Source organism: Podarcis erhardii (genome assembly GCF_964252035.2).
Source record: "Podarcis erhardii genome assembly, chromosome: 3".
Classification (NCBI taxonomy): domain Eukaryota; kingdom Metazoa; phylum Chordata; class Lepidosauria; order Squamata; family Lacertidae; genus Podarcis; species Podarcis erhardii.
In genome coordinates this window covers 102413291-102426499 of record NC_138507.1, presented here as the reverse complement: position 1 = coordinate 102426499, position 13209 = coordinate 102413291, and the positions used below count along the sequence as shown (strand labels likewise).

At 41.9% G+C, this 13209-nt stretch overlaps 1 protein-coding gene across 5 annotated transcripts in view; it reads left to right on the top strand.

The window, feature by feature from the left end:
- THADA (THADA armadillo repeat containing) overlaps positions 1-13209 on the top strand; it is a 157213-nt gene that overhangs the window by 70764 nt on the left and 73240 nt on the right. For all 5 annotated transcript variants that reach the window (XR_014154525.1, XM_081854447.1, XM_081854446.1 and 2 more), the window contains exon 28: positions 351-482. Coding sequence is in view for 4 of the 5 variants with exons in the window: in XM_081854447.1 (XP_081710573.1) it covers positions 351-482 (132 nt within the window). In the remaining variant the exon portion in view is untranslated. The remainder of the gene's footprint in view (positions 1-350; positions 483-13209) is intronic.

The following is a 13209-nucleotide window of genomic DNA, read 5'->3' as shown; positions in this document are numbered from 1 at the left end:
ATGGCGTCTGGTATGCTAGTGAGAGCCAGTGTGGTGTAGTGGTTAGGAGCGGAGGACTTGTAATCTGGTGAACTGGGTTCGATTCCCCGCTCCTCCACATGCAGCTTCTGGGTGACCTTGGGCCAGTCACACTTCTTTGAAGTCTCTCAGCCTCACTCACCTCACAGAGTGTTTGTTGTGGGGAGGAAGGGAAAGGAGAATGTTAGCTGCTTTGAGACTCCTTAAAGGGAGTGATAAAGCGGGATATCAAATCCAAACTCTTCTTCATATTGTCAAATAGTTGTAGACTTAGGCAAATGTTTTCATGGATGTGTTTAATGATCTTACCTTTTTAATTTTTTTTAATGTAGTGGGACGGGTGAGTTTAAGCTGCACCCGAGCTTATTCCTTTTGCTTTTGATTTTGGGGAAGCTGTATCCATCCCCGATGGATGGCACGTATTCTGCCCTTAATATGGCACCCTTCGCTCCGTTTATTTTGAGGTAAGTTGTACACTTCACTTCACAAATAACTTCAAGGTACCTGGTTGCTTTAGTTGTAGAGATATTGTTAATTCAAAAAAGTGTCTTCCTTAGTTCACCTCCCACATTTGTTATTCCATATGTAATTTAGTACAGTGGTTTTTTTTAACATATAATTTTTATTAATTAATTTTTCAACACAATATTTTCAACATTACAATAGCAATAAAAATACTCTTTGCTGTGCCTCCATCCCTTCAACTGGTTTTTGTTTTCAAGTCTTTATATCACACTTTAAAACCTCCACTTCTGACATTTATGTCCTTATAGTCAACTCTGTCTCTTTGGTCTAGAAAGTTATAAAATGTCTTAAATTTCGTTGCAGTTTTTATTTCAATCCCGCTAGTGTCTTCACATTTTTACGTGATCTAGTACATAGTGTTGTATTTGTATGAGAAAAGTAGAGATAACTTGTGTAGAACACCTTACATATTAAATATTGGAGGAAGGAGATATGTGGATTTTCCTTTTTCCCTGTGTCTTTCTGAGGCTGCAGCCATTTTCTTGTGTGGGAAGGGAAGTGGTTGGGGTCCAGTCTGGGAACACCTGAAGCTGCAGCACTGCTAAAGAAAAGCAGGTGTGAACCCAATTGATCTTGTGGATGTAAGACTGCTACCACTCATATGTATGAGCAGAACATAAATGTAATATTTTTTTTTAAGAGAGAGAAAGAGAGAATGGTTTGGTGTGCACAACAGCAAATACACCTGTGGCCCATTTACATCTGGTGAAAACTGTGTATTTCTGCATTGAACCAAAACCTTTGGTTTAATTGTCTTAAAAATAAAATTAAAACAATTATGTTCTGTTGTGTGGATTCTGTACAAGCTTCTTGATCACGTGCAAAGGCAAGGGAGCCCTTCCCTTGTATGCTGGCCAGCAATTACTTGCTTCTGGTTATAGTTAAATTGTAAAGCTATGGTAGACCTATACAAACAGAACCAAGTATTTATTGATCCATGGGTGTTGAGACTGATATATATATATATTCAAGCACTGAGAATATGTTCAGCCTTGCACCTCAAACAATACAGCATTGGCTTGTAAAAAATCCAATTAAGCTGAATTGAAAGTATTCAAAGCCTAAGTGGAATTTTCCATTTAGTGGGAGTTGAGTTACACTTGGCTTGGCTGTGTTGAAGTAATTTACACAACGTGAGTCAGATTAAACGTTTACAAGAACAAATCTCAATCTTCTGTGCGGTCAGAATACTCCAAAGTTAAATTAGAAGACTTTTTATCAGTCATTCACCGTGTTATTAAAAGCACATTTTAGCCTGGTAGTTTAATTGTAAAATACATTGTAGATTACTCCTTATAACCTTTAAAAATCTTTGAATGGAGGGTTAGGGTGTCCTTTGCTAGTAATTTTTAGCGAAATAGGTATGCTTTTGATGAAAAGAAGTAACTGAGAGAAATATATTAACTGTGAAAGTAAGAATATGAGCAATCCATTGGAGGGATTCCATTTTGTTGCTGTTTCCTGATCATCAGAAATGGCTTTCTGTGGAAATTCTGCCTGCCAATTTTGGCAAGTTCTGATTGATTGTGAATTCATACAGAGTAATCTGTTCTTTGCTTTAAGCAAAGCCCTAGGATATTCTCACATCATGAAAAGATATTTCCATCTCGGTCACAGGGTAGATGATGGGACTCAGCTTTACTTAGGGCTGCCAGCTTTAATCAGTAGTTTTTAAAATAAACAAAAGTTGTGGCTGATTAAAATGGGACCCAACTGATTAATCAGTGGAACTGAGAGCTCAGGATCCACTCGCTATATTTTTTAGTCTGTTTTTGTTCCCTTGTAATTACTGTAATGGGGAATGAAATAGAAAATATTGAGGACAGCCTTTGTTATCTCAAAAAAGCATTATTCTGAAAAACATATTATCTATGGAGGCTTTGGTTTAAGGGCATGTACTCCCCTTTCCTCATCTTCTGTGTGCATTGAGAGGAGCCTGCCACCTTCCACCATGGCTTTAGATCCTGTTTCGTTTGAATAAACCACAGTTAATTCAAGCCATAGTTTAGTGATATGAACAAGCTGTTTAAGTACTCTCCCCTCCTCTCTCCTCCAGTGAAGCCGCAAGGAGGAGATTGAAACGATCTGCTTCTCCGCTTTGATGAACCACAGTTTGTGATTATGCACAACAGGACAAAACTGTGGTTGCTTTAAGCTGTGGTTTAGTGAAACAGGCCAAGGTTGAATTGTGGTCTCTGATCTTGTCCTTGGCTTGTTTCTATAAACTATGGTTTAAAACAAATGGCATTTCCCAGTTTGGACATTGTTACAAACTAACTTAAACTAGGAAGGGAGGTGGGGGTGATTCCAATCTTCTCATGGCCGTTCTGGAGGAGAAAAGATAGGAAGCACTCAAATAGGATCTGTTTCTCTAAGGCTAAATCATGGTTTAATGTTCTGTCCAAACTGGGCCGCAGAGTAAACAACAGTTTCCATGAATAGAGTATACTTTAGTTTGGGTGTTGTTGTTTTTCCAAAAATCTCAGCCTCTGGTGCCGGAAGGGAGTGAATCTTGGAATGTAAATCAAGAAAGGAAAAGAGGGTGGGAATGCCAATAATAATAATAATTTATTATTTCTACCCCACCCATCTGGCTGGGTTTCCCCAGCCACTCTGGGCGGCTTCCAACAAAAGATTAAAAATACATTAAAAATTAAAAATACATTACATACATATAAATCAAGATTGCAAAAGGATGGAGCTCATCCATTTGTGAAAGGGATACTCTGGATATAACACAGTAAAACCAATTCTGATCGTTGTTTTCCTGCTACTCAACCCTAGAGAAAATACCAGGAACATGCAGAGTACTTGATAATAGTTCATACAAGTGAACTGATTTAAAACGTGGCACGATTACAGAATGAATACCGCAATGTTTTGAGTAGGATTTGGATGCAATGGAACCGAAACACAGCACATACCTCTTAAGTAGGGTTTTTCCTTCTTTCAGATGTCAGTAGGAATTCGAGTTCAGAACATAAATAACTTTTGATTGAAAAAGGCATTGATAAGACTGCACCGTAATCATTCTCTCTGTGTTTAATTGGGAAACTTGGCAGATTAGTAGGAAGCACTAAGATTTTTGCCAAAACTTTTCAAGCAAAGCTGAGAGAATTCTACTCTGTGGTGGACAAGGCCTAATATATTTGCTGCTACTTACTGGGCAGGACATTCTAACAAGGCAGGGATCATTTAGCTGTGATTCCTGCACTGCAAAGTGTTTGACTTAGATGATCCTTTGGGTTCCTTCCAACTCTACAATTCTGTAATTCTGTAAGCAGTGAGTGCAATGCCCAAGTGTTGCCTCTGTAGCTAGATTGTAAATATTTATGATGTTCATTGTCCCACCCCCAACACCACCCCTTTTTACTGGGCCAAATTTAGCATGTGCAGTTTTGGGTTTGAAGTCAAATGTGCCACTTTTTATTAAGTACAATATAAAGATAAAATTGTAAAAACCAGAACCCTGCTAATTATTTTCAGGCTTTTGAGGCTGTATAAGACGTAAGAAAGACAACGGAATGATTTCTATAAATATTTTGTAGCTTAGTAAATTAGAAGGAATTCCTTCCTTCCTTCTTTAAAAAGCTCTAGCTGTTAAGAGTGTTGAGAGTCTCATATCAAAATAGACTTTGAGGTGTGACTGGACCAATATTTAATGAACAGTTTTAAATAACATGACGTTATGCCGGAAACATTTTTTTTTAATCTTGACATTAATAACTCTTGTCAATATTGGTGGAAATACAAATCCGAATAGTAATGTCTGTGGGTTTGGGTGTTGCAAGTCACCTGCTTATTTGCTCGCTAAAGCAAGCCATATCTTACCTTGAGATATGTTCAAACAGCATTGCCCTTGAGCTGACTAAAAATAGAATCACCTTTTAAATGTTTGTTTTTGATAGGTAGAAAACACAATGCATTTCTAATGTGCTTGGTATTATGTATACAGAAGAGTTGTTTCCGATGGTTATACGTGTATAGATATTACACATGCCTGTATTTAATGTGCCTCCTTGTCATTAACTAATTCCACCCCCAGCTCTTTTGATTTGCTTCAGCTAAAAAACTAGCTAATTGATTTCGCTCTGTGATGCCCTTTCTGTGCACTTCCTCCTCTCTGCTTTTATCTGTAGTGCTTATGGGAAAATGGAATCGCAGCACCAGCTAAGCGTATTATAGCTACAAAATCAGTTACTGGTTTTGTATTACCAGTTGCACCCGCGGTACTTAGAGATGGAGGTGGGTTCATTTCATTCTGTGGAACTGCTCTTGCAGGTCTCTCGCCTATGTAACTGTAAGAGGTTCTGACTTCTGGGAAAGGCTCCATGCAACTTCTAGTCTAAGGAGATAGTCTGTGTTGGAAAGGACAATAAAGGAAGTATTGGCACTTTTTTTTTTAAGGGACAAATTTCAGCGGTATTTCTCTTCCCTAATATTGGATTATGGAAGCTAATATTCCAGAATAGTGAGACCACAGTACTAATGATATGCAGGCAGATCCTGTATGTTCTTATTCAGAAGCAAGTTTAACGGGGCTTATTCCCCAAGAAGGGTGGGTACAAGATTGCAGCTCTGAAATGCTTTAGAATGGTTAATTTTATAATTGTGATTTCCCTCCTAAAGGCTAGATTTATTACGATGCTGCATACTTTTTTTAAAAAAAAATTAATTATTCACTCGCAATTATCCCCACTTTGTTGTTGTTGTTGCAAAGATGAGTACATAAATTCAAGGCTATGAACTTGCAACACTCCATTAATGAAGAATGCACTTTTAATGAGTTCTGAGTTAATCCTAGCATTTTAACTTTAACCTTGGGCATCGTGACATGTTTTAGATGGCAAGCTGTTTTTCAAATCTGGGTCAATTTCAAAGCAATCTTCAGTGGGTGGGAAGAGAAAGAAAGTCCATTTCCTGTCCCTGAGAGGTAATAATGCTAGGTTTGTTTTTTATCTTGTATATTTATGTTATGAACTGCCCTGAGATCTGTGGATCAAGGGCAGTATACAAATTTAATCTAAATAAATAAAATAAAAATAAATAATACACTCAGAGGTTACAGATTACTGCCTCTGTATAAAGTTAAAAGGTTCATGGTGCACTTTTAATGTGTGCTGGATAACTGAGCTATTCAACTTTGTTCTGGGTATTACATCATGCTAAGCTAAACCATGTCTTTCATGACTATGTGAACTCTGGGAAAAATGGTTGCTTCTTTGCTCCTTCCCATGGGATATTGCATCATCCCAACCTGGGCTTATGGTTTAGCTCTCTCCAGCCAGCGGTTCTCAACCTGTAGGTCCCCAGATGTTGTTGGACTACAACTCCCACCATCCCTGAGCTCTGGCCTCACTAGCTAGGGGTGATGGGAGTTGTATCCAACAACATCTGGGGACCCACAGGTTGAGAAAGGCTGCTCCAGGCAAAACACAACCAACATTTGTCCTATAGTTTATCAAATCAAAACTTTATTGTGGTCCAAAGACCCACAAAACAATTTCAAAACTAGATACAGTTAAAACGACCAGACAGACAGATGGAAGAAACCAAGGCAGGCATTTTGTTTTTATCTAGGGCAAAATGATCTTTGTTTCTTATAACCTCCAAAAGAAACTTTGCCACGGCCAGTGTAATATCATTTGACCTGTCTTCCAAAAGATATTTAATATGGGAGGCTTCAGATTTTCCTGGCAAATTTTCCAGTAAGGGTTTGATCAGTTGATCACTTGCTTGCTCATATTGCCCACAATGCAGTAGGATATGCCTCATACAATCGATGTCCTGGGAACATAAACAAAGCCTATTGATGCCTCTCAGTCTGCCATTTAGAACTTCTGAGAGAAATGCATTTAGTCTGGCTTTGGTAAATAAACGCTGATAGGTAGGTACAGACAAATTCCTAAGGTATGAGGTATGATTTAGGCTCGTCGCCTTAAGCTTCACATCTTTCAGTTCGTTTTATCGTTTTATACTATAGTTTAAAGCTTGTCTGCGGGGAGCCAAACTACAAGCCAAACTATGGCTTAGCTCAGCACAGCAATAGAACAACCATAGAAGAGCAAAGCCCCTACAACCTCCTTTTTGGGAGCTCACACGCTTGCACATATGCTGAGCCATAGTTTTTATTGTGTATAGCCATGCTAAGTGTGGCTATACACAATGAATAAATTTATTGATTGATAGTGCACCATGCAAACCAAGCCATTAGGTCTTCAAACTAGGAAAGGAAGATGCATAAATGGAAGTGAAGGGGAAGGAATGTGTTTAGAAAAGCCACCAACAATTGGGTCTGGACTCAACTGGAAATTGGACCACCCTGTTCAAGCGGGTGTTGGGGGGGCATTTTCAGCGCCTTCCCCCTGTTTTGCCCAGTTCCCCGGTGCCTATGGAGTTAGGCATTGGTAAGTGTGGTGCATGATTGCAACCGAAGTCAGAAATAGGCAAGGGACCTCCGGAAGAAAAAAGTGTTTTCTCTGTGACCATTGTTTTTTAACCAGTTAATCAGTTTCTCATGCTGTTTCTCACCCATCTCCATTTGGTGACACCAATATAAAATATTGCTATGACTAGCAAGCAGTCTTTCTGGTTTCGTGTTATTTTCTAAATGGCTTCAAGTTGGCAGAATCATTCTCTATTTGGAGGAATATTTGCTAAATGGTTAGAAAAGAAGAATTTGTAATGAACCCCATGTGGCTTCAACAAATTGCTATGCAAAGCTAGCTGAAGTCATTGTGGGTTGGAAAAACTGCATCTGTAAAATACAATAAACATCTAGTTGAAATAGAAAATCCCAGCAGGCTTGATGATGGCTCTGAAATATGATGGGAAAATATTTCTCTAGGGTGTAAAAATCTATATACACACACATGCGAGGGGGGGGGGGAGTGCAGCTTTTCATCTCACTGAGATAACTTTTCTTAGAAATGTTATACACAAGTGGGCTTAGGAGTGGCTCCGTTTCAGCTCGCTTGTTAAATGACTACTTCAAATAACAGCCAAATTCCTATCAGTCTCAGAAGCGAAACCTACAGTTGTTGAAAAGCTGATCTGGAGTGGAAAGGAAAATGGGGCTTTTCAATATGATAAACTTTGCAAATAGACTTTTTCTTTTCTTTTTTGAGACTAGGGACACTGCCTTACACTTAAGGCAGCGTTTTTCTGGGGAGGAGGGACACCACATTTTGTTAATGAGGGGAGCGGGCGTCTAAAATTGCTTTATGGTCAGAACTGAACTTCGTATCAGTATTATAAATCCACTGTGTTCTGGATGTTTTGAATGTCTGTATGTATATGGAGCGTGTGTGAGAGAGAAAGAAAGAAAGAAAGAAAGAAAGAAAGAAAGAAAGAAGGAAATCACACTCAGGCCTGACTGGAAGGTGGGGCCTCAGACTGAAAGAGGGCATAAGGTTTAGACACTTTTATTTTATACAGTGGTACCTCAGGTTAAGTACTTAATACGTTCTGGAGGTCTGTTCTTAACCTGAAACTGTTCTTAACCTGAAGCACCACTTTAGCTAATGGGGCCTTCTGCTGCCGCCGGAGCACAATTTCTGTTCTCATCCTGAAGCAAAGTTCTTAACCTGAGGTACTATTTCTGGGTTAGTGGAGTCTGTAACCTGAAGTGTATGTAACCTGAGGTACCACTGTACTTACTGGACCAAAGACTGCCACATTCTGTCACTAACAGCTGTTCTAAGCAAATAAAATATGTGAACTGATGACGAACTTTTGTCTGTTAACTGATAGAGATTTTGTCATATTGTTTAAAATGCTTACAAATGTATTAATTAAAATATAGTATTTCTGATGGTGCAAGATTAGACTATGATGAACGTGTCCTCTCAGATCAGCTTATCTAAACAAAACTGTTATACTGTGGCTCCTCACAGCAGCCATGTTGTGTTTTGCTGTGACCTTCCCCATGGTAGCCATGTTGTGACTAGCGCCCACAGCTCTCTCTCAAAATTCAAAAGGTGTCCACCAGTTCAAACTAGGCTAGCAATCCTTGAGCTGAGTCATTCTTGACACACTGAAATTAATGGACATGGCAAACTTGATTGTGTGCAGAGGAGGGTGACCAAGAGGATCAGTGGTCTGGAAGCCAGGTCTTATGAGGAATGGTTGAGGGAATTGGGTATGTTTAGCCTGGAAAAAGGAGCCTGAGAGGAGATACAATAGCCATCTTCAATATCTTCAATATCTCAAGGGCTGCCACATGAAAGCAAGCTTGTTTTCTCCTGCTTCGGAGGCTAGGACCCAAATTAATGGCTTCAAGTTACGAGAAAGGAGATTCCAACTAAAAGTCAGGAAGAACTTTTTGGTAGTAAGGGCTTTTTGACCATGGAGCAGACTTCCTGGGGAGGTTGTGGACTCTCTTTCCTTGGATGTTTTTAAGCAGAGGTTTGATGGCGATCTGTCATGGGTGTGTTAGTTGAGATTCCTACATTTCAGGGGGTTGGACTAGATGACCCTTGGGGTCCCTTCCAACTTTACAATTCGACATATTTTCTTACCTGTATCAGATTTCTAAATGAGAGAGAACCATAGACTGAAAGTCCTTTGTAGTTAAATGTCCTGTGGTGATTTAAAAGATCATAATCTTCATATAAATGGTTATGGTCTCTTGTTTGCATTTGGATTATGTCAGGGAACTGCCATCAGAGACAGAGGTGGAGGGAAGGCTCCAGAGCGATGCCGGAGAGGGTCCCAGCAGGGAGAGAGGCAGCCCAGCTGCTGGGGAAGGAAATCAACGTAACACCAGGAGAGAAGGGGGGCAGAGGGGGGAATCGGAGAAAAGGCTCCAGGACTCTTTAACGGAGACTAGTGGGGAGAGCACAGGTGCTCTGCTGCCCACACCCTCCCTGCGCAGAAGACTTCCGCGCAGGGAGAGTAGGAGGAGACTTGGCGTCACAGAACTTTTTTGCTGGAAGAAGTTTAAGAAACACCCACTGACGGATTCTGCCAGCGACTGAGACAGCCACATAGTGAAGGGCTGTCCAGACAGAAAGGGTTCAACCAGGCAACCAAGCCAAGAGTGGCGGCAACTTACGCATGAGCAACCCCCTAGAACCATTACAGATTAAGCAATCTGAAGCTTAATTACGAAAGTTCGAAGTCTAGGTTAAAATATTTTCATATGATAATGCACATGGGGGAGAACATATAGTTTGGTGGCAGAGCACATGTTCTTAAATAATCAGGTTTAATCCCTATCTGCCTAGCAATTCCAGTCAAAAGGATCATTAATAGAGTTGCTGTCCTTCATGGTAGAGAATATTTTGCCTAGATCAGAAGTCTGATAAGGAAGATTTGTATGTCCACACAGCCTTCATGGATTTCTTTTTGTATTTTAAACATATGTTACCTACTTTCCCAATGATTGGTCTTTTACTTGTGCTGTTAGTTAGTGCTTTAAGTGAATGTTTTGAAGGGTGCCCGAATTATTATGGGGCTTTCTTATAGAAGTTACTGATTGTTATGCAAGGCATGCTGCCAACTCAATTGCTGGTTTGCACAAGACGGAATATTTGCAAAGGGTAGCTGAGGCAGCAGAAATGCGCTGGAAATAATTTCGCAAGTTGTGGATCTAAATTTATTGAGTTTTGTTCTTTGGTCACGTGCTGCTGAAAGCAAATGTTTTATTTAGTAGTTCGTGTTGGAAGATAAATAGCACAAAATGTCACTGAGAACATTTAATTTCTGCTACATCTGTAGGTGAAAGTATTAAGTCATAACTTCTAGGCATCAAGTAAATGCAACAAGGCCACTTCTAGCTATTGGGGGGAGAGGCGTCGTATTTTAGCTGGCCTTTCCAAGACAAGTGTCTTATAACACTCAATCCCAGGCAAGAAGCCCTCCCCATCCCTAGCTACTAATTATTGATTCCTGATCCTTTATCCAGTGTTTCTGCTGGTCTTTTATTTATTTTTAATAAATTAATTAATTGCATTTATAAATCACTTTTGTGTTTTTGTGTGTATCTGCCGCTTAACTGCCAAGTGTTTAAGCAATGTACAAGAAATACAAAAAAGGATAAAGGTTGGTTAAAATATTCTTACAGAGAATAGAGGAGCATGAGCACAATGATGGATTGGGGATTGGACTGAGTCTGGCTTTGCTCGGGTGCTGTTGATGTGCCCCAGCAGCTAACCGGCCTTGCCCGGTTCTGGTGCTTGACATGTAAAATCAGTGAGAATTTTGATCTCCCCCTCTGCCACTTTCAGAAACAGGCCCCTTATGCCACATTTACACACTCAAATTCAAAAGCTGTTCACAATGCGGTGTGGCACAGTGTCTTCTCAGGACCCCTTGTAGTGTGAAACTAGTTGCATAGTTATTGGGATCGTTGATTACAACATTCCTGCCCATGGCATCGTATTACTTGGATATGAATTCACAATAGTATGAGCTACTTAGAACCTGCTTTGTTTCCCCCTGTGTAAGACAAATTAGCTGACCTTTCTTGTTTCTTTGTTTTAATTCTGGTAATGGTGCATTGTGCATGGAGAAGATGGAGCAGAAAGTGAAAAATATGACTAGGGCAACCCCAGGCAGGGTAACTGCCTCATCCCCTGTTTTTTGGGGGCCTCCACACCTGGCACTGGCAGCTAGCTCTCCACTCAACAAGGCTCTTTGCCTCTTTCCTAGAGCAGGGTTTGGCAACCTAAGGCCCATGGGCCACAAGAGGCCCATGGGGTTCTTTTAACTGGCCCATGGACCCGTGCCGTCCACTCGGGGACCCTGGCGCCCGCTCGGTCAGCTCCTGTGCACTGCGCTAAACCGGAGCGGAGTAGGGACTGCCTTCCATGATGCTGGGTAGCTTCCCATTGGCTGCAGAAAGCTCCTGCAGCCAGTGGGAAGCTGCACACGCCTCCTCCGTGCCGGAAGGAGCGTTTGCACTTTCGCATGCACTCCGGCCCACCGCAGCATCTGTGGGACCATGAACTGGCCCAAGCCGCAAAAACTTTGCTGACCCCTGTCCTAGAGTAAGGTGGTGGTGGGGAGGGCGGAGGGCTGCACTGGCACTGCTCAAAAGACGGCAAAAGAAAATAAGTGTTAAGCACAGGTGACACAATATCGGCACCAGCAGCAAGTAAGTAAGTGGGTCCTGAGGAGCAGGGATGTCACTGCCTTCATTGCCACAAAGAGGAGGAAGGGCAGCAGCAGAAGTGCCGGGACAGCACTGTGCTGTTTGACCCGCATACCAGTTACTATTTTGTAGTGTGGATAAATGGATTATTATTATTATTATTATTATTATTATTATTATTATTATTATTATTATTATTTGCATAGCTGTTGTTGGCATTGTCTCGGGAGACAGTGGAGTGCACCTCTGGGGGTGAAGTCAAACGGCTGGGAAATCACAGCGCCTGCTGTGGCTGCAGAGACCAGTAACTCATAACTGCTGCCTCTGTGTTGTTTTTGCTGTGGTAGCAGCAGCAGCAGCAGCAGCAGCAGCAGCAGCAGCAGCAGCAGCAAAGTGACCTCTCTGGGGTGCAAGCCTGGACAGTGTATATGGAGGTCCTGGACTGGCCAGACAGCAAGACCCCCGCCTCTCAGTCTCACTGATGTGGTCCAAAGGAAAGTAGAGCAAGATATTGGCACCAGCTTGGCTGCAAGAGTTGACGGAAGGAGGCATACAAGGTGCCATCCAACCGTCTAAGGGACTCCACTCTGGTTTGTATAGGCTTCATTCCTTAGCCTTTCCTTCTCCCAAAGGTGTCTCGCAAGGAAGTGGATACAGATTATTCCTCAATCTCCTGAAGCCTTTCTCACAAATGAGTATAGCTGCAAGGAAGCGAAGGTTTAGGATCAGTGTTTTCCTAGATGGATTATCATCTCAGGTTGACAAGCCCCTTTTGACCCTCACTTCCCTCAGCAACATGTGCAGAAACCACCTTCTAGACTGTTGGACCCTTAGTCCACCGGAGCCTATCTTCACATGCAGGGGAATTCCCTAACTACTGGGGGGTTTGAGACCTATCGGCAACCCTCACCTGGTTTAGCCGGCCAGTCAAAGCCGTTCCCGGGGTGTGGCCGCTGTTGCTGACAGCTTCTAGGAGCCACAGGTGAGAGCTGAGTGTAGGGTGGAGACAAAAGTTGGACAAATTACTCTAAAAGAAGCATGGCACGTCCCCCACTAGAGGTATTACCCGTCCCCTAACATGCCATACAGGGACGCGGGTGGCGCTGTGGGTAAAAGCCTCAGCGCCTAGGACTTGCCGATCGAAAGGTCGGCGGTTCGAATCCCCGCGGCGGGGTGCACTCCCGTCACTCGGTCCCAGCGCCTGCCAACCTAGCAGTTCGAAAGCACCCCCGGGTGCAAGTAGATAAATAGGGACCGCTTACTAGCGGGAAGGTAAACGGCGTTCCGTGTGCTGCGCTGGCTCGCCAGATGCAGCTTGTCACGCTGGCCACGTGACCCGGAAGTGTCTGCGGACAGCGCTAGCTCACGGCCTCTAGAGTGAGATGAGCGCACAACCCTAGAGTCTGTCAAGACTGGCCCATACGGGCAGGGGTACCTTTACCTTTACCTTAACATGCCCTACACAAATCTACCATAAATAAAAGTGTGTTATAGAAATTTTTACAGAGTGCATTTCAGTTGCCTTGAATCACTTATGACACGATTATCTTTCTCTAAATTAGATTTTCCAA